At 39.6% G+C, this 25,512-nt stretch overlaps 2 protein-coding genes across 2 annotated transcripts in view; both read left to right on the top strand.

Annotated features, from left to right (window-relative positions):
- kcnn2 (potassium calcium-activated channel subfamily N member 2) overlaps window positions 1–9,932 on the top strand; it is a 70,251-nt gene extending 60,319 nt beyond the window's left edge. The window contains exons 8-9 of the mRNA XM_052117355.1: window positions 7,411–7,480; window positions 9,564–9,932. Coding sequence (XP_051973315.1) covers window positions 7,411–7,480; window positions 9,564–9,839 — 346 coding nt within the window. The 3' untranslated portion in view covers window positions 9,840–9,932. The remainder of the gene's footprint in view (window positions 1–7,410; window positions 7,481–9,563) is intronic.
- Window positions 9,933–13,002: 3,070 nt separating this feature from the next.
- On the top strand, window positions 13,003–19,725 carry drg1 (developmentally regulated GTP binding protein 1). The gene is made up of 9 exons (XM_052117359.1): window positions 13,003–13,176; window positions 13,979–14,102; window positions 15,449–15,624; window positions 16,454–16,523; window positions 16,630–16,799; window positions 16,898–17,028; window positions 17,131–17,298; window positions 18,729–18,851; window positions 19,353–19,725. Exons 1-9 carry the CDS (start codon window positions 13,138–13,140, stop codon window positions 19,450–19,452), a joined length of 1,101 nt encoding a protein of 366 aa, XP_051973319.1. The 5' UTR covers window positions 13,003–13,137; the 3' UTR covers window positions 19,453–19,725.
- The last annotated feature ends 5,787 nt before the right edge of the window (window positions 19,726–25,512 follow it).

Below are 25,512 nucleotides of genomic sequence, written 5' to 3'. Positions count from 1 at the left end.
CTTCCCCATGATTGTGAATTCAACTGAACCAGACTGAGAGACCATTTAAAGGCTCAGGAACCCTTTGCAGGTGTTTAGCTGATTAGAGTGTGACACTTTGAGCCTACAATACTGAACCTTTTCACAATATTCTAATTTTCTGAGATTCTGAATTTGGGGTTTTCATAAGCTGTAAGCCATAATCATCAAAATTATATCAAATAAAGGCTTGAAATATCTTACTTTGCTTGTAATGAGTCTATATAATATATTAGTTTCACCTTTTAAGTTGAAGTACTGAAATTAATGAACGTTTGCACGATATTCAAATTTTTCGAGTTTCACCTGTACCTTTAATGTTTGTACCGCAGTCCAGAACAGCATTTTGTGAATCAGACCGTACTGTTCTAACCATGAGCAAATGTACACAGCGTAACAGAAGCATGCCGGAGAAGACACTGCTTAGTTCAGCGACTCAAGCTCTCAGACGAGAAGTTCAGCAGGTGCCCAAGGGTGCCTGTGTACAATTTGTATCCCAAAATGCACTTGTCAGATTAGAAGCTTATGTTCACCACAAACACAGACACACACACAAACACACACACACACACACCCACAATATATAGTAAACAGATACAGCCCAATAAAATAAGTTTGGTTCAAGGGATAATCGACCGAAAAAAGAAAATTCTGTAATTATGAACTCCCCCTCATGCTGTAAACATCTCCTTTTAAGTTCCAAAGTCTTATGGGTTTGAAAGGACAAGAGGGTGAGTAAATGATGATAGAATTTTTATTTTATTACATTTTTTTGGTGAACCCAATATTTTACATTCGGTTATAGATTCTTTTGAAAAGCACATTTTCATACTTGGTATGATTGATAATGATGCCAAATGTAGATTTGAGCTTTTACACTAATGAGGCGCCCTCTTACTCTAATAGCTATCAGTCATCCAACTGTTAAAATAATTTTTTGGAGCTATTCTCTGTAGACATTCTTATTGCAAAACAATATCTCAACAATGGAGAATTAAGAAGCAATTATCTCTGTGTATATGAAGTGCCTGTAATTTGCTGTGGGGATAACTATTATGGTCGGGTCATATTTCATTACAAAATCAAATGAAATAATTGTTTGCTTAAAATTAAGATATTTTAGGACCATTATTTTTATGGCAATTAAGCACATTCAGCCCTCTCTCAAAAATAATTTAAACAGAGTTTGTGTCATCCTTTTAATGTCAAAACTTTCAATTTAAGCCATATAATCAGATATCGATAACACTTTACAGTAAGGGTCCATTCGTTAACATTAGTTAATTCATTAGGTATCATGAACTAACAAAGAACAATATTTTTAAACATTTATTAATCTTTGTTAATGTTAATTGATAAAAAAAAATTTCATTGTTCGTTCATAATAGTTCATATTGCATTAAATAATGTTCCCCTTCTGTCACTCACTCGACGGACGTTGTGTCGATTGTAGTGACACAAGGGGTCTCTTCTGAGAGCCTCGCGTACCTTTGAAGGCCAATGTCAAATTGGCAGACAGAATTTGCATGTCCCACCCCCGGACATACGGATATAAAGGGGAGCGGGCGAGTGTCTGTCAGACAGATTTTTTCTTCGGAGCCAAGCGGTTGTGCAACAGCAAAGCTGACTTCACCACTGTTCCACTCACCTCTACTGGAGATAAGCACTGCTGTTGGATCTACTGCGCATTCCGGCGGCTTTCTCCTCTCTGCACGCTGTGCAATCCACGCCCTTGGGCGCTTCGACAGCGCTTTCATTGCCTGAAAGAGTGTTGCTCCTCCTAAAAGAGTTTATTTCCTCTAAAAGAGTTAGAGTTTCCACTCATAAAAGAGCAATACACAGCAGGCGTTGAACGTCCTTTTCAGGTCACGTCTTTTTCAAGATGCCCTTCCACCTCTGTGTAGTTCCTGGATGCGGTGGATTTCTCTCCACTTCTGACGGTCATAAAAGCTGCCTCGTGTGCCTGGGTTGCGATGACACGCAGTCAGCATTTTATGAATGGTTCACGTTCTCAGTGCGAGAACATAGCCATAGCAACATTGCGGTCGCGCCTTTCTTTTCTCACGAAAAGACCCCCCCCCCCCGCGCCGTTCCTTCTTCACACGGGATTGAGGATGTCCCGGCTGGCGTTGAAGGCAATTCAGGGATGACGACGGGCTCGGTTTCGCCAGGTAAATCTCCACAAAACACCCACCCCGCATTCTCCTTTGAGCCTCCGGAATTGGATGACAATTTCACCGCTGCATTGGAGAGTGTCACAGTGGCGTCTGATGCTGATGACTCGTCTGGGCTGCCAACTTCGGGTCTGCTCGCCCAGTCTGAGCCTGACGCACGGATGTCCGCTCTGCTTTCCCGGGCCACCGGGAGTGCGAGGGTGGACTTGAAACCTTCGCCCCCACGGCTACTCAATCGGTTCCTTGTACCAGGGTGCCGGTACCTTTCTTCCCAGAAGTGCATGACGAGCCGACACATTCGTGGAGGGCATCTTTTATTGCCCAGAACCAACCTCCTCACTCGTCCGCTCTTACTACCCTGGATGGTGGGGTGGTCCACGGATACACGGAGGTCCCTCAGGTGGACAGGGCAGTTACGATCCACCTGTGTCCCGAGAACGCCGCCACCTGGCGGGACGGCCCGGTATTCCCCTTCAAGGCCTGTAGGACAATGTTGTCACTGACTGCGAAAGCCTACAGCGCCACTGGACAGGCTGCCTCCGCCCTGCATACCATGGCCCTCCTGCAAGTTTACCAAGCCAAGGCACATAAAAATCTGCACCTGGGTAGTCCCGATCCCGATGTGCTGCAGGAACTGTGCCCTGCCTCCAACCTCGCTCTCAGAGCTACGAAGGTCACAGCGCAAGCACTCGGGCAGGCTATGGCAACCCTCCTGGTCCAGGAACGCCATTTGTGGCTGAATTTGGTCAAAATGCACTACATTGACAAGCCACGCTTTCTCAACGCCCCTGTCTCCCAGTTCGGCCTCTTCGGCGACACCTTCGACGACTTTGCCCAGAAGTTTTCGGCAGTGAAGAGGCAGACGGAAGCAATATCTCACATCATGCCGCACCGCCACCTCAACTCAGCCTGAACCCCGTCTACCCGCCGAGGGTGTCCCCTGAGACTAAACCACAGGCAGCTCCGCTTCAAACAGGCACAGCTCTCAGCCCCAGCGTCGAGCGCCCCGCAGGCGCTGTGTGCCCCCATCTCCAGGATCCCCTCTAGGACCCGTGAAGCTCCTAAGTGCCCCTGAGACGGAAGACCCGGGCAGTCAGATGTTCACGCCGCTCGGGTTGATGCATATGAGAACGCTTCAGCACTGGCTTCAGACTCCAGTCCCGAGATGGGCATGGTGCCGCTGCACATACTGTGTGTTAATCACCCCTTCCTGCCATCAGACTTTCAACCCTTGGACAGACCTCTGTTTTCTGCAGACAGGAGTCCCACTACAGCAGATGTCGTAGACACCACAGACGCCTCTCAACTGGGTTTGGGCGCCGTGTGCTACGGGCATGCAGCCGCTGGCTCCTGGACAGGGCCCCACCTGCCTCGAGTTGTTGGCTGTACTCCTTGCCCTGTGGAGGTTTCTCCCGCTGATTCGGGGGAAAGTATGTCTTGATCCGTTCAGACGGCACTGTCATGATAGCGTACATAAATCGCCATGGTGGCGTAGGCTCCCGTCACATGCCACAGCCATCTCCTCTGGAGTCAGCTTCGACTCAGGTCGCTGCCCGCCATTCACATCCCGGGTGACCGCGACATGATGGCTGACATAACGGCTCAGTGGAGAGTGGAGGCTCCACCCCCGGGTGGTCCAGCTGATCTGGGAACACTTCGGCAGGGCTCAGATAGATCTCTTTGCCTCCCAAAACAACTCCCACTGCCCACTCTGGTACTGAATAACAGAGGCCCCTCTCAGCACAGACACGTTGGCACACTACGCGTCTTGCTGCGCAAGTATGCATTTCCCCCAGTGAGCCTTCTTGTACTGGTGCTTGCAAGGTCAGGTAGGACGAGGAACATGTCACCTTAGTGGCTCCTTACTGGCCCACTCGGACCTGGTTCTCAGATCTCACGCTCCTCGCGATGGCACCTCCCTGGCAAATTCCCCTGAGGAAGGACCTCCTTTCTCAGAGACGGGGCACCCTCTAGCACCGCACCCAGACCTCTGGAACCTCCATGTCTGGCCCCTGGATGGGACACGGGAGACTTATGCGGTCTACCACTTGCAGTCGAAGACACGATCAACCAAGCCAGAGTTCCCCCAGGCAGCTTTACGCCCTCAAGTTGCGTCTGTTCGCAAATTGGTGCTCTTCCAGATCTGAAGATCCTCAGAGATGCGCAGTTCGGTCAGTGCTTTCATTCCTGCAGGAGGTATGATGGCTGTCCCCCTCCACCTTGAAGGTGTATGTTGCTGCTATCGCAGCCCACCATGACGCATTGGACGGCAAGTCCCTTGGTAAGCACGACTTGATTATCAGGTTCCTTAAGAGGCGCCCGGAGGTTGAACCCTTCCCGGCCAAGCCTGTTCCCCTCCTGGAATCTCTCAGTGGTCCTCTCAGGCCTTCAGGGACCCCCCTTCGAGCCGCTTGAGTCAGTAGAGCTCAAAGCCCTCTCCTTGAAGACGGCCCTCCTGAACCGGGCCTATTTGGTTGCTTAGGAGACCTGGCTGGAGTTACTCAGCACGGCCTGGATTCGAACTCGTGACACCAAGGGTGGTAGTCAGCGTCTTAACATGCTGAGCTACCCAGGCACCCTTTGGATACCCTTCTGATAAGAAATTACTGTGTTACAAAAATAAGGATCTAATAAGAATCATTAGTGAAAACTTTGAGAATTGGAAAGAAAATCCTGCTGCATTATGAAATCGGGGTGGGGGGCTGGGGTAAATGTGCTTTATTGTCAAGAAAGTAACATTGCAATGCCTAAAATAGGTGTGTGTGTGTGTGTGTGTTTTCTTTTAATTGTGGGGAGTAATGTCACCTGGACTTTTTTGCTAGTGGAACCCTTGGAAAAGAGCTTTTTCTGTTCCTCTATGGTGGCGTTTTTGCTCCCTCTGGTGGTTTGCAGCAGATTTGCAGCCCTTGTATCTGTTCACTACACTTGATGCTGCTTTCCTTGCCAGGATTGCTACATCTGTGCTGTTCACCATCCAGTCCCCAGAGGCCACATATAATTTTCCTCTCTGATCTGTGTCCTCAAACTCTCACTTTGAAGCTTAATGCATCAATCTCCACATTGAATTCCTAAATGTTGGTCTTTCAAAGGGGTCATTACAAATATCTCAGGTTATATTTGAATCTCTTTTCCCCCCAAACAGAGAACAGGTTTCTTGTTTTGTTACTCATCTGTGTTAGCAAACCTACCAATTGAAATATGCAATTAATGTGTGTTACTCACAGGTGTGCTGTATGCAACGATGCTCTTGAGAATGAAAGGATAAACCACTTAATTTATAGTGAAGAAAAGTAGTTCCTAACAATCCTCATTAAATGGAGGAGATGAATAATTAATGCTAGGAGTATGGATTTGAGTAAGTGGGTTGGTATACAAAGCCTTGTGAAGTAGTATGCAGTTCTCAGAGGTCGTTTATCTCAGTTTGCTTACAGTACATGGTGATCGGTTTCAAATATAGCAAAACCGATTCAAAACTGAACAGGATTCATAAAAGTTATATTAAAGAAATGTTCCTGCTACAATACAAGTTTTGTTCTAATGTTGGGTTTGGGTGATTCTTACAAAACCTGTCAAGAAAATGCCCTGGTTATATTTAACCCCAAATCAATACAATAACAAATATGAAATTATACTTCACATAAAGAAAATGATGCTTACATAAAGACCATTAAGATTTCTTTTGCATTGGAACATAATTTTCTGGACACTTAAGCACATATTACCCTCCAGTTCTCATTACCATAGGTTTGGATGTTTTACTATTAGTATTCACATTGTTTTCAGTGATGATTCTCATTACCGTAACATGCCATTATTGTATTGTATTATAGTAGAAAAGATGCTGTTGTACAATGTTTTTAAAATTTTAAAATTAAAATTAGTGGCAGTACCAAGAGAGTACAGTACTACTATGATTTATAAATACTTTACAATTTTAGTAATATAGCATTTATCTATATTGCGGTAATGAGAATATTATATGACCATCATTTAATGCATTGTGTTAATGAGATTTGGGGGGTGGACTTTAACATTATATCATTGAAATAATATCTAAATAATATAGGCTTCCTTTTCTACATGCAAAATATAATTTCTTGTTTGTTTCCTTTGATATCAAGAGTAAAATAGGACAAGAACATTTTATTGACAGGTTTTGTGAGAATCACCCATTTATAGTAATGCACTTTTAATGGATGTCTATGGGGTAAATGTACTGGATGGCTTAGTAGTAGAAATGTGCGTTTTGTTTTTTTGTTCATGCAAAAATGTTTGGTGTTTGAGCTGTAAAGTTCTCTAAATCGTCTTTGCCAAAATAATTTCTATGGTTGTATGCAGGGGTTAAATGGGGTTGGAACGGTCCAGAACTACATTTTGGCACCCCCACCACTCTCTCACCCCCCACTCTTAAGTTTCCGCCACCATGAAAATCGAACTTTATCCCCTGGTTGTATGTAAGCAGGTTGTATGCAAATGTAACAAGGTTTACAGGCTTTACATGGTCATGGCAGGAGTTGAAAGATTGAATAAACACAGACAAGGTTAGTAAGACAAGGTTATTAAGCAATTTTATTACATCAGTCTCGTGTTAACTCATATAATGTTTACATCTTGTGGCTATACTTTGGAAACATTTTAATATTTTTACAATGACTTGCCCCATAGACATCCTTTGTAAGTGCATTACTGTAAATTGTATGTTTCCAAAGAAACTTTGAAAACTTCTGTTGAACTCAGAAAATTCATTTATCTTACAATATACTTAAATATATCGATATAGACCAGAAATGTTTGGTCTGTTCTGTACATTTTGTAAAGTTAAATACATTTTTTCAAAGGGTGCATGGCACCTCCATCTACCAGTCAGTGTTCAGTTAGGAATGGCCGGCAATTTACTCACAAGTCTCAGTTTTAAAGGAACATCCTTTCCTGCCTTACTAATAACCAAAAAAGTTCCAGCATATTTTTCCATCAGATATTGTGATAGCATCGCTGAAAAAGGAAAAATAAAAAACAAAGTGACCCTCCTCGCCCACAGCCTGAAGTCTTTACTTGCATGCGCCTCAGTGCTCCTTCAATCCCTGCATTCTCTCCTCATGTCTTGTGCATGTTCTAGGAGTGCTTCCAAAATGTGTGGCTTGTGAATGGAGAACTTTTCTCAAAACATTTGTGTACTGACCACTTGCCACTATTGGGCTCTGAATGGTCTTGTGTTCAGATTAAGAAGTGTAAAAATGGAGCAACGCAAGCTGAATGACCAAGCAAACTCTCTAGTGGACCTTGCAAAGGTAAGATTAAAAGAGGTCTCAGCTGCCATGTGTCTGACTAATGCATGATAGATCATAGGAGATCCATTTTAAGTTTTAGAAACACTTGGCGATCAAATGCCAATACAGTGCAAGTCTACAGGTGTCAAATGAACAGACAAACTTTGAAGTGGCTTTTCAGTTTGATTTGTTTTTTTGTTTCTGTCTGTTTTGTCTGGAGTATGGTATTGTTTGTGGTACCAGTCCTTTACAGCAAAGAGTAACTAAGCATATGGTTGATGTCAGTTCATTTATTCCTTTACTTAATGTCCTTATCTGACTCTCTTACGCATTCACTTCTGTTATTTGTTTCCCTCTTGCTATGCGCGATTCATCATGTTACTTAATGGTCCGAAAAAGCTTTTTAGCACCAGGGAAAACAAATAATTGATGGGATACCTGATATGTTAAAATTGCCTGATAAAATAGAAATGCTGAATTTGTGGTTCCCTGGTGCAGTTTTGTTAGATGCAATTAAATATCTAGATGGCAATCCTTGGGGAATACCATGAGCTCTGCCAGCCTGACATACACAAGTGCGTGCAGCATAGAGCGCTGATATTCAAACATCTGCAGTGGTCATATCCCAGCAGCTTCTGTCAGGACTCGAATGGAAGCGCATTAGTTAGTGTTACCCATTTACCCTCCTGTCCCACACCTCTCAAAGAAACCACAGAGGGTGACATTGAGGCAGAAGGAATGTGATATGAGTCATACTGGTTCCCACTGCCTTTTATCATTGCCATAATTGCCTCTTGCCGTCAGAGGGCGGTATAATATTCATCATGGCAGCAGCTGCTCCTGGTGGCAATGATTCATCTAATGCAGCTTAAAATAACTTAAGCAGCTTCAGTTCTTCTTCAACATCCAGATAGCCATTGTCAGGCTGATATGTAGCGTATGCAACTTCGGTTGCCATGATAAATGTTTGTTATCCGTTCCTGATTTTTCAAGTTTATTTGTTTATTTTTTTTAGGATAGTGATGTATCATATCATTATGTTGCTTCATCTGTTAGAGTAATGAGGGCAGTTTCTTGATATGTTTATTATGTCCTTTTTCGTATTTGTTTTGTGAGATATTTCTTGATATTGCATCGCATTTGAAAGAGAATAGATTAAATCAGTGGTTCTACTCAACTGATTTTGCTTTAGGATTGGGGATCCAACATAGTGCAAAGGGTATACAAAGGTGAACAAAAAATTTCTTTAAAGTGACATTTTTGGACTCAATAATGGAGATTTTGACATCATTGTTTTTATATGAAAAAATAAAGGTACATTTCTACTTTAGACCTTTTGGTTTGCTGGATTAGAAAAAATTGCTTCATACTGTGTGATATTTGGAAAAATGGCCACACTGAGAGAACCCATTTGTTATGTGATTTTACAATACTGGGCCTTAAATATGAATATATCAAAAGGGGAAAACCAGACCAGAACCAGAATCAAAAAGGATATTAAGATCTTTAAAATGTCCGGAGTTACAGGCACCATAACTTAAAAACAACAACAACAAAAAAAAACGTTTTTTTCCATTTCTTGGAAAAACTTTGAGTAATGGAGTTACCTGTATCTGCGTAAAAATAAAATAATGACACTTTTACTTTTCTATTTTACTTTTATTTTATGTTACAGTGTAGTTACACAAGGAAGGACTGAGTAATATTAATTCATTAACAACATGTACTTACTATAGGTTTAGGGTTAGGGTTTGTATTAGGGTAAGTTACTTGTAATTACGCTTTTTAGTGTTATTAGTCAATACATGGAATATGTTTAACAAGGAGACTGTAAAAAGGTGTTACCAAGAATTATGTTGTTGGTACTGGGAATTGAGATGTCTTAAAGTATGGATGCCACACTTCATTTCTTACCTGGGCAATCCATCAATGGGCTGCTTTTTAGAGTGCCTTTGAGTCATATGCAGCTTTGTTCTTTGTGACATAATTTTATTTTTTTTTTGTCTTATGCAGTGATAATAGTTGGCATAAAGCCCAAGAATATTTATTCATCTCTGTTAATAATGTCCTCTTTGTGACTCTTGTGTCTCTCCCTCGCTTAAAGACTCAAAACATCATGTATGATCTAGTCTCAGACCTGAACGAGCGAGGTGAGGACATGGAAAAGAGGATTGCAGTGCTGGAGACCAAACTGGAGACGTTGCTCTGCAACTTACAGGCGCTCCCTGGCCTCATCAGTCAAGTGATCAGCCAGCAGCACCGGGACTTCCTGGAGGTTCAGCTGCAGCCGTATGACAAACACAGCCACGAGCGCTCGCAGTCCGTCTCCCGACGCCGATCGTCCTCCACCGCGCCGCCCACTTCTTCTGAGAGCAGCTAGAGCTGCTGGCACCTCCGGAGAAGACTTTTGCCATTATATGGCCAAGTTGCATTTTAATGTAAAGCCTTATAGTTTCAATAAAGTATTATCCGAATTCTGATGACACAATCTGAGGCTACCGGTGATAATGCATTTGAAATGGATAACGTCCACATATCTTGTTGGTTTGCTCTTCTTTTTTAATTTTTTTTTACCTCTAAATAATGCTGTTTCTCTGCCGACGGGATCACAGAGAGACTTTTCTCAGTAAGTCCTTAGAGTCGCCTCTCGGGTGACTTAATTCAGGAAAGCAATGTGGTGACCTCAAATGGCACGAAATAGCAAAGTGCCAGACTAGTGCTTCCTAATGAATTGTCTGTCTTTGCATATGCGAATGAGTTTTGACTTGTTCCTTGAATCAACAGGCATTACTAACTCTTTATTTAGGAAATAATAGCATGTCTGAACCCAATACAGGGGCAGATGATGAATGCATCCCCTCCCTGTCCAAAATAGCGATAACATAGATTTACACACTGAAAGGAATCATATCTTTTAAGTAACAAACGGCATCAGCTGTAATGATCTTCAGATGTAGCCCTCTAAAAGTGACTATTCCAGGGGCTATATTGCAAACAATGTACTCCTCTCAGAAATTATTGCGTCTGAATCTATAACTTGCACTTTGTCAATGCACTTCAATGCTTTCTGACTATAATATGAATTTGTGTTGCTCATTAAAATGAAAAGACACCTTTAGTCGTAGAATAATGGCCAGAAAGTACAACGATAATGATTGTGTAGGCTAAGGCATGGGAAGCAGGTTTCCCTCCTGATACTAAAAACGAGACCTCAACTGAAATTACTGTGCTTAAAATGTAGATGTTAGATTGCTGCAGTTATTGCACCAAAGTTGCAAACTCTCCATTAGTTCCAATGGCAATTGACATATCTTTATGGAATAAGCTGAGAGGGAACTCTCGGTTTACTGTGTGCTCTGCGCTTAAATAGTCTTCAAGTCTAAACAAGTAGAGATCTACTGGATGCTATTTATAGATGTCACATCTGATTAAAAGCAGCAAACATCTTGTATATATTTGGAAATGCCTATTTTTATATATTAATGAGGACAAGCACACCTCCAAAAGAGTGTCTTTCTCAAAGGATTTATTGCAAAGAACTGTTTGAATGTGTAAGTGGGGCATAGTACCAAAGCTTTCAAAGTGGGTAAGTGTAGGGAAATGTACAGTACCTGGGACCATATTAGGAGACTCTGGAAGTTCCTCTGAAATCTTAGGATTTCTCAGTAAGCTGGGCAGCACCATCGTGGACGTCTGGCATACCTTGAACAACTTGTAAAAATACAGTCTGTATTTTAGATGATGGAATTAAAGGTCAAACAAAACCACAGCACAAATCAAAACAGAAATGTGTCGTGCTTATTTTTTGTCAATCTGACCAGCATCCCACCTATTGAAAGTTAAAGTCTGATAGAGAAAGTCTGACTGCAAGTCTATTTACTGTCAGAGAGACTTGTATCTTATGACTGGTACACAGAATTTATTGATAAATACTGTGAAATGAAACTAAATGTGTATGTTTGGAGCACTGATTGTTTAATGCATTAAGCGCATAATGCAAATACCTTGTGAATACATTGTGTCATATTTGTGTTTTTAGTTCATCTTTTGAAGAATTCAAGCTACTGTAAGTAATTGTACACCAAAAGTGGCACCAAACACACCACAAAAAGTAATGACTGTGTCTGAAAACAGCCAGTCAATGACTGGACAATAGTTTCAATATTAAGGCACTGATTTTAGACCGCCTTCCAAAGCACCATAACATCATGTCTTGCGATCCCAATGGGTGGTTCTCAACTGGTTGTCTTCACAGCCTAGATTTTGCAAATGGACATCAAGTGGTGACCCAACACAGTACCAAAATGTTTTCTTATTTAATTATATTCTTTACAAAATTGCCCTTAAAATAAACACTGAATCATATTATTTGACCATGAACTACATAGGCCCAACAATACGCAAAATTATTGACATGAGAATCTGAATATGAAAATTAACAATTTGGTAAATGCAGAAACAAGTGTGATTTATAAGTCTAACACGTGGAACAAACACTGGTCCCAAATGTTGCATTAGTGACACATTACCAAGTGCCAGACGAATTGCTTGACTTTAAACGACTGTACATCTTCAGTGCTTGACGCAAACATAGGACTCCTTCCTTGAAGCCACCTCCAAGTTTTCTGATTTGTTAACATGCATGGGCACACTTCAGATTCTTATTCAGTTTTTTGTTTAGTTTTTTAGTTTACAGAACAAACGGCAGTCAAGTGTTCATTTACACGTCACCTCTATAGTAATATCTGTTATGTAGAATGGACATTTTACGTGTGGTATTAACAAAATCAAACACTTAAGCTCACTTAACCTTTGTGCGACCTTCTGGAGATTTTTGTCTTTTTTAATTTTGTTTTTCCGATCATTTTGTCTGTGTTAATGCCAACGGCATAAATTAGGCAAAAGGTGTGTATTTTGGGGGGAATTTTTATATTTCAACCTCAGTTCCTGTAATACACTGGGTACACAAAATAGTTACACTCAGGACCTTAAGGACAAAAATGTCCACATTGAAACCCATTAAAATGGCAATATTTGATCCCAGTGCCATTAAAGCATAAAATCATGAATTATATGATATTATGCTTTCATTCTAGAGCCCTGGTTTCAAAAATTAAATATTTTCCACCAGATGGTGCCACTTTCCTCGTGTTTAGCCTATGGAGCATATACATGCTTTTTTCCTATATTCTAATGACTTTATTACAGAGCACTGTAGGCAAATTGAATAAATGATGCCACTAAAATTGTGTGGGTGTGCTGGTATGGATATCAGAGTTTTGTATGTGTGTAGTTATGATCAGGACTGCTGTTGTTTAAAAAAATCTAAGTATGGGAAATTGGAAAATGACATTAATATATAATAATGTTATGGCATTTTTACGTGGACATTTTTGTCATCTAATGACCTCTTGTAACGTTTTTAATTGACGCACTAGTGTTTAATCTCTCTGGAAACGTTGAAATATTCACTTCTAACCAGCAGGCGGCACACTTTTGTCAGGTGCGAGAAGAGGCGAAATATCGCGAGAACATCACATGCACTCATGGCAAAGCATGACAGCGGTGCGAGTGGTGGGCCTGCGAACCATTAAGCCACAGAACCGATAAAGTAATTCAGCGTATCATCATCAGCTTTTGATTTTTCAAGAAACAGCTGTGAAAAGGTCAACGCCAAGATGAGTTTGCTCGCCAAAATAGCCGAAATCGAGAACGAGGTGGGTTGGCATAAACAGTTATGTATGGAGAATAGCCATTAGCACATTAGCGCCAAAAGCCATTTAGCAGAGAGGGCTACAGCGGGGTACATTAATAAACACGAGGTTCAGTAATAGGATCAAATAAATCTAATGGTTGATGAATGATACCTAAAAATACATGAAGTTTACTGTTGTCTTGACCAGTAATAATTCAAGGCTCAACATTAAGCGGTTTTATCTTCTACCCGGTCAGTTTTTCTTGTCCTGTCAACATTTTCACTGACCCCTCCGCAAAGAAATTATGTAACGTTTTATGTGTAACTATGTATTTTTATATGTGTAAGATTAATACATGCCGGTTACGTTTTTTTGTTACATTTTCTTATACAACAATTAATTTACCGGGTTTTTAATAATAATTAAATAGTAGATATTTAGCTAGATATAATGTAATTATTACAACTATAAAATCATTACCACACTTCGTCTGGAAAACAAACAATGGCATAGTATGCAAACATTACTGACATTCTTCTACATTTTAAAACCATTCTGACTATTAATTCCAAAACTTATCACAAGGCATTCTTCAAAATTTCACAAAAAATAACTTAAACTTTGTTTAAGCTAAATCAGAAAAATGTACAACAATAATGTTCAATACTTCACAGAAAACCATGTTTAGGTTTGTGAGACATAACAGCAAAATCAAGATATTATGTAAGAGTTAATGACAATGCAGCAGTGACATTTCCATTAACTATCACAAAACACTCTTATAACCTGTAAATGTGCTGTTTTATGTTTCTGTGTCCTGCAGATGGCTCGCACTCAGAAAAATAAGGCCACAGCTCACCATCTGGGTCTGCTGAAGGCAAGATTAGCCAAACTGAGGAGAGAACTCATAACTCCTAAAGGAGGCAGTGGAGGCGGCACTGGAGAGGGTTAGTACTGCAAAATCACCAGTTCACCACATAAAGATGTGTGAATCCCTAGGCTTATGACTTATTCAAAAGCTAATTAGAGTCAGGAGTTGGCAAACCTGGTATCCAAATAATGAGACTAGGTTGGAGGTATGGGTTAGACCAAATTTTACTTATAAAAACATTGAGTTGATTCAAAAGAAGCAGCTGCTGATGGGACCATCCCTCACAAAAAAAGAGATCTCAGAAGACCTATCAAAAATTGTTGCTTGATATAAATCTAGAATGGTTACAAAGTTATCTCTAAGAGCTTAGATATTCATCTGTCCACAGTTTTCTATAAATTGAGATGATTTAGTACTGTGGCTACTCGCCCTAGAAGTGGCCATCCAGCCAAAATGAGTCCAAGGAGTCACCACAGACTGCTCAATGAGGTAAAAAAGAACCCTAGAGTGACCGCAAAAGACATGAAGGAATCATTGGAACTGGTTAACATCTCCGTTCATGAGTCTATTATATGGAAAACAAGCATGGCAGGAGACCATGAAGGAAGCTGCTGCTTTCCAACAAAAACGTTGCTGCATGCCTGAAGTTTGCCGAAGACCACCTTGACACTCCACAACGCTACTGGGAAAATGTTTTGAGGACTGATGAAACTATAGTTTAGTTGTTTGGAACAACACACAGAACTATGACATAAAAAGGGCACCGCATACCAACATGAAAACATCATCCCAACAGTTAAGTATGGTGGAGGGAGGATTATGATTTGGGGCTGCATTACTGGGGCCTGGACCGCTTGCTATCATTGAGGGAAAAATAATTTCCCAAGTTTATCAAGATATTCTAAAGGATCATTTCAGGATGTCTGTGCACCAGCTGAAGCTCAGTAGAAATTGAGTGATGCAGCAGGACAATGACCCTAAACATCCAAGTAAATCCACTACAGAATGGCTTCAATCAAAGAAAACCCACCTCTTTGAGTGACCGTAACCTAATAGAGATGCTCTGGAATGACCTCAATAGAGCTGTTCACAACAGATATTCTAAGAATAGGTCTGAGCTGAAGCAGTTCTGGAAGTTAGAATGGTCCAAAATTTTTATCAACGTTTAGCAGGTCAAATCCGCAGCTACCAGAAACGCTTAGATGAGTTTATTGCTGCCAAAGGAGGATCAACAAGTTATTATTAAAACTCACTTTTTTTTCCACAACACTGTGAATGTTTAATGGGATGCGTTCAGTAAAGACATAAAATATTATAATTTGTCTATACTTGTGACTTTGATGAAGATGTGTGTGTATGTATATATATATTTGGTTGATAGTGGTTTGTGTTGTCACGAAAATATAATTTTTTTCATCACAGGTTTTGATGTGGCGAAAACTGGTGATGCTCGAATAGGTTTTGTGGGTTTCCCATCAGTGGGTAAATCCACTCTTCTGAGTAACCTGGCTGGCGTGTACTCTGAAGTAGCTGCCTATGAGTTCACCACACTGACAACTGTTCCAGGTGTCATCCGTTATAAAGGAGCCAAGATCCAGGTACAAGCTCTTTGCATTAATTCATCATACACTAGGCAAATTACATTTAATGGAGTGTTTTTGTCAAAACAAAAATCATTAGAATTATTGGCGATATGTGTCATATACTCAAAACAAAACTCTCATTGCTTTAAAGGTAAGCCAGTTTACCGTTTTGCTTCTGCCAGGCTTAGTCACTGAAATAGACCATGCCATCTTGCCAAAACCACACCCTTTCAAAGACAAGATAGTATTCCCAAACATGAAGAATAACTCCCAAGCAGAGATAGTTTCTGATTTTTTTTTCTTCTCATTGGCTAAACAAAAGCCACTCCAGTTTACTTTTTTAAGTCCTACCGAAAAATATGATCATTGCTAAGTGCTTGCTAGGGCATTTTGGGTAGTTACATTGCTAGGTCAATACTAGGAGACTCTGGGTGGTTGCTAGGTTGTAGCTAAGCAGTTAAAAATGCATTCTGGGTGGTTGCTAGAAATTGCTGGGTCATTGCTAGGTGGTTTGCTAAGCATTTTTTGGGCTGTCTGAGTGATTGCTAGGGGGCACTGGGTGGTTGCTAGGACTTTGCTAGGTGATTGCTAGGTGATAGCCAGTTGCTAGTGCATTCTGGGTAGTTGCTAGGTGGTTAATACTTATCCTTGCTCTTTTTGGAAATTTTGTTCGCAGCTTGTGCTTTTATCCTTAATTTATGCAATGTCACAAAATTACGTTAAAATGTTTGGATGGAAAACCAGATACTAACACTTGTGTGATTTCCCACTGCACATTTAATAATGAAAAACTGCATTTTGATGTTCATGATTTGTGAATAATGCAGATTTGTTCTTATATTAGCTTCTGGATCTCCCAGGAATCATTGAGGGAGCCAAAGATGGCAAGGGTAGAGGACGTCAAGTCATTGCCGGTAACAAACCTTAGCTGTCACACTCACTTGCATACTTTTGAGGACACTTCTACTATCCTATTAGCTACTACTTGTTCCCGCAAATAAACTTCCCTCCTTCCAACAGTTGCTCGCACTTGCAACCTCATCCTGATCGTCTTGGATGTTCTGAAGCCTCTAGGACACAAGAAGCTCATTGAGCATGAGTTGGAGGGGTTCGGCATCCGTCTCAACAAGAAACCACCAAATATTGGCTTCAAGAAAAAAGACAAGGGTGGAATAAACTTCACTGCTACTGTATGACTTCAGCGTTCTTCTAAATTCCATTTATTGTTGTCTATTCTAAATCAAAACAATTGTGATCATATATTTAGCTGGCATACTCTCTCTCTTAGTGTGCCCAAAGTGAGCTGGACTCTGAGACGGTGAAGAGCATCCTTTCAGAGTATAAGATCCACAACGCAGATATAACCCTAAGAAGTGACTCGACAGCTGACGACCTCATCGACGTAGTGGAGGGAAACCGGTAGGACCATACATTACCATAATATTAGGCTCATTCTCACTCACTCTTATTTTAGGAGTAATGGTTTTATGGGTCTCACACAGTTCTTATTATCTCCACTAGGGTTTATATCCCTTGCATTTATGTCCTTAACAAAATCGACCAGATCTCTATTGAGGAGTTGGACATTATCTACAAAATCCCTCATTGTGTGCCAATCTCAGCGCACCACCGCTGGAACTTTGACGATCTGCTGGAAAGAATCTGGGACTACCTGCATCTAGTGCGCATGTGAGTTACACTCAGTCAGCTGCTTGTGCATTATATGATCAAAGCTAGTAAACGGTGATATGACCTATTAATCCTTTAAAAACACACTCCGAGCTTAAAGACTTCCTCTTTCAGTGGCATAAAAAAATGTAAGGCATATAACTCGAAAAAAGGTCATGTGTTATCATTGATGTGATATCATTTTAAAGAAAAGTTTTTCAAATGTATTTATGATATAGATTATGATAAATTCAGAGACTGAATACACTTAGACACTGCTTAAATATCACAAAAACTTGAGCCCAAGAGTAACCTTTTTTCTTATTTTTCTGATTTGATATTATATACCTCAGGGTGTAAATAAGGAAGCTCTGAAAAACTGCATCATGTCACCGGTAACAAGAGTATATTTTATGTTGATACGACAAAGCATTAAAAAGTTTATTACAATTATTATTATTTCTTTTTTCAATAATTTATCCTAGTGTTCAAAAGCCTCTCAAAACAAATAAAACATGAATTGTACATAAGAACTAATTACACATGCAAATACAACAATGACTAAAGGTTTGCATAGCATGTAGACATGATTTTAGTAATGAGATTTCACAGTACGGAATTTATTCTGTGCCGTTTGAGTCATAATTTAGTCTGTCATGTACTTGGCGCCACCTCATGTTGGCCATATGTAATTGGAGTGATTGATCACATGACTCTCTGCCCAAATATGGAGGACTATCACCACTGGTGGGAGCAATCTGAATCCAATCTGATTGGCTTAGTGTTCCATGACGCTGCACCATTTCCAATGATGTCATCTGATCCAGGAAATCTAACATGTTTGTAGCCAAATAGCAAGATGACAGATAGCTAGATGCTGTGTGGACATTATGATACATGTGGGTTATCTAATTATCTATGCATTCAATTACTTTGTGTGTAGGCTCGTTTTAAAGATAATCGCCTCTAAATAATTGTATGTGATATTTTATGTTCAGTTTATTTTTTCGTGAAGTTATAAGCAAAAATGCAAGCACATAAGCAACACCAACATGTATGTTAAAGACATGTACTTAGATATTACTTACTAAATGGTTAATGCAAATGTAGAGGCATTGCAGTATACATCTTGCATGTTGAAATGCTATTGTATTTTTATTTTCACCCCCAAATCAAAAGATGTATGCAGTTGTATTTGCTTAGCAGAATTAAGCCCATCTTTAGGACCATTAAGATTGTTTGCACTGTGAAACTATTTTCAGGACAATTAAACACCCCTCTCATTACTATAATGTGAAAAATTAATGTATTATTTGAACTAAAATATTTATAATTATCAGTATTTAATTACTGATAATTTATTTATTTACTGCCTTGTATTTTCATTTAGATAATTTAAAAACAAAACAAAAATGTTGTTTTTATTATGAATATTGATTGCTATTTCACAGTTACACAAAACCAAAAGGACAGCTTCCTGATTACACATCACCGGTAGTCCTTCCAGATGGAACGACAGCTGTCGAGGACTTCTGCTTAAAGATTCACAAAAATCTCATCAAAGAGTTCAAATAGTAAGTGATGACTTCATTCCTAAGAATTTCAGGACACTCTTGCATTTCTGTTTTCAAAGTCTCTTTTTATACTTATCCCAAAATCAGTGATCTCAATGCCAATCTAGTTTTCACTTTTTGTATTTTCACAATTGTACACCCTTTATTTCACACAATTTATGTAGTTTTCACTTTACCAAAATTAAGGCAATAAAGTGATAGATTATGTATTTTCCTGTACGTCAATCCTGGTGATCCAATTAAGATTCCTGGTAACGAATGGCTCTGATGTAATTGCAGCACTAGTTATCTAGTTATATTTGGAGTCAATTCTTGTTGGCCATTGAAAAATCCATAGTTGATCACTTAGAGGGGCTAGGATATTTTAGCGTACATTTTTGTGAGGAAAGCACTTAACACTCGTTTTTCAAATTGGTTTAATTTAAGGAATCGCAGTGTATATAATCTACTAAAAAAAAACGGTTTAAATGTGCAAAGCATCATTCTGTCTTTTCTCTGCAGTGCGTTGGTGTGGGGGGCGTCAGTGAAGCATAACCCACAGAAAGTCGGCAAAGACCATGTGATGGAGGATGAAGATGTTATTCAGCTGGTGAAGAAATAAAAGGACTCTGGAGCTTTGCATGATAATTACACTTCATGAAAGAAGCGATAAGGCATTTTAGGTGCCCATGACATCTTTCTATTTTCTTTCCCTTTTTATTTTTATTTTTTCAGTTTTTATTTTTGGACATGGACAATGTATGATTGTAAATCACATATTAATTTCCTTGTACATGGCTCGGCATCACAAATAGCTTGAATACAGATATAAAATAACTCAATTGTATATGTGGGCTGAAAAACAAAGTGAACTTAATAAAAATCCTGGTATTAAAACCCATGCATGTCTGTATGTGAAACTGATGTATAATGCAATATAGTTGATCTGTTAAAAGTCTTTATGTTGAATATTTAGCATTGTTTTGCAGGTGACCAAGAATTATTGAGATGTTTAATCAGTAACACACTACTGCATATGGTTTAATTCAGTAGTCATGTGACTGGTTACACATAACACCCCCTTCTCTCACTATCAATCACTCGGGATAACCAGGCCACTTAGAGGATGAAATGGACAGGGAATGATACACACCATTGAAAGCACTGATGCCCTTAAATTGCCCCACTCACTAGGGACATTTGACATGAATGCATGATTGGTGCAAGCTGCCTCAAAGGTTAATCATTCCAAAAGGCTTTTTGTTGTTTTTGCCTTTTGTGCTGATGTTCAACAGTACTACTACAAAAATATTGTTTTTATCTTTTTCCTAGTGGTATGTATTATCAGGGATCCCAGTCTTTGAAAACCTATCAGAGAGTTTGGTTAACCTGTACAATAAGGTTGTATTTGTTAACATTTATTTAATGCATGAGGTATCATGAACTACCAATGAACAATCATTTTACAGCATTTATTCATCTTATGTGCATTTTGACGTGTCAAAATATTATTGGTAGTTGATGTTGGTTCATAAACCGTTAATGAGAACATGCGTATTTTCATTTTAAAAATGCATCGGTGTGTTTAACATTAACCAAGATTAATAAGTGGTGTAAAATTATTTTAACTATGTAATTAATGTTAATTAACTCAACCTTATTGTAAAGTGTTACTGGAAATGTTTTAATTGGGATTGCTAGGCATTGAAATTAATGAAATGGTAAATATATATTTTTTACTAGTTTCGCTTCACTATAATATATTGAGTTGTCTAGAACTCACTTTGTGAGTGCAAACTCTATTACATTATTTGTAAAAATCCTTATCCATTAATTACTAATGTATGAATAAGTCCTGGAAACTAATTTATCAAAAGGTACACAATCCCTGAGATCTATTCGATATAAGACATTCTCCTCATGACCTTAGAAAGCATTTATACATTTCTGCAGCTACTTCACAATGCAATTACTTCTTAGTTATTTGACAGTCTGCTGTAAGCAGTTGTGGTGGTGCCAAACCTTTTGTTAAATGAAACCGATTTGAATAATGTCCAGCCTATGGCATACCTCTCCAAAACACTCAGAATGGGATGCATTGGACACATTTTAAAATATGGACTACAAAGTTATCCAGGTGTAATCTTACATTTTAAAATATTTTTTTAAAGCTTTGTGCCTTTAACCCTTTTCATTGATAAATAACTTCCAAAGAGCAAAGCATAATTTGAAGATTTAGGAGGTAAGCAATCTGAGTTTGAAACCTCAGCAGAAATCTGAAGACTACTGTGGAAGTACAGTTCTTCTGGTGGGTTATTGGGTTCATGGGAATGAAATGGAGGCAGATTTAGATGTTAGTCTGAGTGTATTTTAGACATTAGGGACATACGCCAATGGCAGATGAGTGGTACTCACCCAGCAAGCTCCGCCCTTCCCCCACCCATCTTCCCCTGCTGCACTTTCCCCTCTAAATTATAGCAGCACTTTAGCTAATGAAAGAGTTGAAGTCCGGGCACTAATAAAAGCCATTAAGTGAATAAACCGCTTCCCCCTCTAACAAAATGAAAGAATTTGCCCCCTCCTAAATAAGGAGGACTCTGTATTAATATTTATGAATTGCGGAATTGGACCCTCTTACCCCCTCCCAATGACACATACCCTGGCCCACACCACCCCAACTCCTCCTCAGCAACCCACCTATCCTGGGTGATATTCCTGCAAGGCGGAGGGAGGGGCGGAGTATGGTAGTGTTGGAGGAGAGACATCCTGGACAGTTTTTCTTCAGTTCGGCAAACGGGTCAGGTCCAGATGCCCAGCTTGGACCAGCAGCTCAATTCCCTCAACTGGCCTTAGTTGCCAACGGGGCAAGAGCAAGAGGCATCGGTCTAGGTGTGAAGATTTGGTTTGAGAACATCCTTCCATGTGGTGACCTGTTGGATGGTCTTCTCCAAGACATTGAGGTGAGTACTAAATGCGAAGGCTTGTTGAGTGTCAATCTAACTGTTCTTCTTTTCTTCTCACAGAGCGGCGTTGACTTTTGATAATTGGTTAAAAGAGCAGTTTCTTTGTTCTTGAGGAATGTCTTAGCTCCTTTTTTTAGTTTTCTTGGTGAGTTTTTCTTCAAGATAAAGTAGATTTTGAATGGAATTGTTCACATGAAATTGCGCAAGTAAGGCCAAAATATGCAGCAGAACCAACTGGTAAGATGAAGTGTTTGGTCTTAATTAGTATCATAGGATCAACCACCTAATGTGCCATCAAATGATGGTAGAAGAATATAAATTGGTGTAGGCAGTCATTCCATTTTTCTGTCCTTTTGATCTTCATCAGCGGTTATTTTCTATCCCAACCTTCCATTCTCCGCCTCAATATCTCAAATCGTCATCCCCAATAATGTTTGCTTCCTTCCATTTCATCATGCTAAGTGGTTCAGTTGTCCGAGTTGATTAACGCACCCATCCTTCCCATTCCCACTAAAATGTCCCCCGGGACATGACAAGTATCAGGGTAATAAGATTACCACCCAGATGGATGGGCAGATTCAGGGGCAGGTTTTTGGGAGAGATATTGTGGGATACCACAGGAAGAGTTACCACATAACTCCATAATTAGTGTTCCAAAGATCTCAATTTTGAGGGGTTGAAAATACTGGCAGTATATCCTTATTTAGCCTCTTGAGCATTTAGACTGGTCTATTGGGGCAAGCCGAAAGCCAACAAACCTCTTCTATTGAGGAGCTATTGATCCCTCAACAAGACCACCATTGCTCCAACAAACTCTATTTCTATAGATTTTCTGAACAATTCAATGATAACAAACTCATTTGATTACTAAAACCACTTATACTTATTAACTCCCATTCTGAAGTTCTATAAAATTTTTGAAAATTTACAGTTTTGTAGACTGGTCATCAGACACAGAAAGTTAAGGAGGTGGATGTTTTTTAGAGGGGGTGGGGTTTGACGCAGTTTTTGCGCAGAAAGGGCGGTGCCCGGGATCTCTGCAGTGAGAACGCAACCTATGACTAATCTTTTCTTTCCTTTTTTTTTTTAACTTTGCAGACATTCTTAGTCACAGTCTATGAAGAACACCTTTTCCCCCGGTCTCTTATTGTGCGAGACACAGATGCTCTGTCATCACCTCTACGACAAAAACCTCTACAATACACAATTTGATTTCCAGTTTCTGGGAAGCTGAATGCAATCCTAAATAGAACTGATGCAACATCGAAGGATTTTAGAAGTGGACTCTCAACAACAAGTTTATCATTTGATGGGCTTTTCAAATTGACTTCGTACAGTGATCTAAGAATTTTGTGATTCTACCTTGTATAGACTTGGAGCCTTGACCTGTTCCCAGACTACACCCATTCTAGTTTGTATTTAACTGTATATGGTCCATTTTGTCTTGTCTTTTGTGACTGTTCCAGAGTTTTAACCTTGCGTCTTTGCCCAGGACACCATTGTGCTTGATCTAACCATGCAGTTCCTTTCCTGTCCATGGTTGTTCCAAGCACTTTGGAGATCTGTGTGCACTTTTCTCCTGATCCTTGACTTCGGCTTTGATTTCCATTCTAAACAGCCAAACAACATGTAGTAGTCTATTGAAGTGTAACATTGTTATCCCAACTCATGAGCATTTTACTGAATAAGACCAAGACCCATGTGTTGTTTTGTTAGTAATAAAATTAAGTGTTTCACTATTACAGTGTGTTGTAGAACACTGAGAAGAGTGGAAATAGTCATACAGTGGTCAGATTAGTTTTCATCCTATTGGCAACCATATACATTGGGTTGACTTGGCTGCCTTCTTTGAGCCCTTAATATTTTACTATCTCATATATTATACTTTCCAATTTAACTACAACATACGCAAGGGCATAACCACCATAGAGATTGAGGAGGACACATCCATTCCAATATTTTGATTATTGATCAATCCATATGGGGTTTTCAATGGCACACACATAAAGTTTTACATTTGGCCCATCCATTCAATCTTGAACATATGGATACATCCAAATTTGGCTTGAAAATAAGGTATGAAAAAGTGGATAGCACTGCCAAGTCCAGAAAATGGATGGAGATAAAAATTGTGCATGCTAGCCATTGCCAGGTCTAAGGAGGGGTTAAACATGATCAAGGGTGAACAACCCTCGCTAAATAATCAAGGAGCAGCAACCCCTGGTCTGACAAAGAGATAGACAGTTGCCCACCCTAAAGATGAAAATGCATCGCCTCTGACGCTAGCCACCATTTACACAGGTAAACTATATGAATGTCTTGGTACAAGACAATAAGGCTTTGGTACTGAAAGTCTCGGTCGAGTAAATGCAATCTTGGTTGAAGTAGGAAAGGGTCATGAAGGGTGGAGTAGACTGCAGAGTGGCACTTACAGTCAATCTTTGGTCTAGATGAATGAACGAACCCCTCTCTGCTTTACCATCACAGGTCATACTAGGTTGCACAGCTCAGCTACAGTCAAGGTAAAGAACAATGATATGATACTATGCCATCTTTATGTCTGTGTATATATTTTTCATCCTGTGAGTCATCTCAACCTCTTTGGGACACGATACCACATTTTAGAATTGGTTATAACACCCATTATGAGGCATTTGAGCATTTTAACATGATTGCTGATTCATTTAAATTAAGCATGGCATCTATAATGTGCTTGAATGAATCTAAAGCTCTGTAGATGCAATCCATCAATGAACACTACAGAAGATCCCAGACAATGAGAGTGTGGCAGCCGATTTGCAATGTCTATGTGTTAAGACAGCAGTTGTCTTGAGGTGAAGTGAATAATCAACAATATTTAGAGTATCGTCAGGGCGGAGAACCGGGAACGTTGTCCCGGGCCTTGCACTAAGATTCCCTATAGTGTAGTATTCTCATAGGGCCTAGGAGCCCACCCATACACATTTTGTCCCCAGCTTTTTCAATTTAAGCAACAAACCGCCTTATACTTTATTATTCCAGTGTAATATTGTTTTAACAATTTGTACAGGGCTGATACAACAATGCAGCCTATGGTGTATCCACAGCATTAGTACAATTAAAAATTGTCCAGATTTCGTTTCTTTTTCATTTTCAACTTCATAAAAATGATTTGTGCTGTAATAGACATATAAATAAGAATCTGAAGTGGTGCTTGCCCAAGCAAAACTATATTAAACTAAAATTATATTCTGATCCAAGATATGGTTCATATAATTCTTTTCAGATTTTTTTGTTTTGTTAGTATTTTTGCCTGTTTTAGCCAAACGACTGATCACTTAGAAAGGTAATAGCTACACACCTCTCCTTACAAGTCACTTAATTTGAGTTATCCATTACCTCCATAGTTCAAACATGATGAGTTGCACATTTAAGATACATATACATAATCATAAGGACAAGGAATAATAATTAGCCTCAGCAAGCACAACTAATAACAAATATCTGACAATGAATACACAGCATTAATGGTGTTACATACATTTGTCTGTTTGTGTTTCAACAAGTAGCATACATTCCTTTTACAATTTAAAAGCTTTAAAAAAAAAAATTTTTTTTGACCGGGTTTGAAGGTTAAGGAGTTTTGGTTTCACACAGCAGTCAAGTGACTACTAAATCATGAAAAAAAGAAAAAGTTAAAAGGAGACTCACAAATTACTATAAATTGTTTTATTGTCACC

This window comes from Xyrauchen texanus, chromosome 44 (genome assembly GCF_025860055.1).
Source record: "Xyrauchen texanus isolate HMW12.3.18 chromosome 44, RBS_HiC_50CHRs, whole genome shotgun sequence".
Taxonomy (NCBI): domain Eukaryota; kingdom Metazoa; phylum Chordata; class Actinopteri; order Cypriniformes; family Catostomidae; genus Xyrauchen; species Xyrauchen texanus.
The sequence above is the reverse complement of the archived record's forward strand: the minus strand, read 5'-3'. Positions and strand labels throughout refer to the sequence as shown.

Bases quoted from the DNA above. Each gene is read 5' to 3' on its own strand.
- drg1 (XM_052117359.1), top strand. From the start codon at position 13,138: ATGAGTTTGCTCGCCAAAATAGCCGAAATCGAGAACGAG. The intron at 17,029-17,130 runs GTAGGACCATAC...TATCTCCACTAG, and splicing joins GACGTAGTGGAGGGAAACCG to GGTTTATATCCCTTGCATTT. The intron at 18,852-19,352 runs GTAAGTGATGAC...TTTTCTCTGCAG, and splicing joins CTCATCAAAGAGTTCAAATA to TGCGTTGGTGTGGGGGGCGT.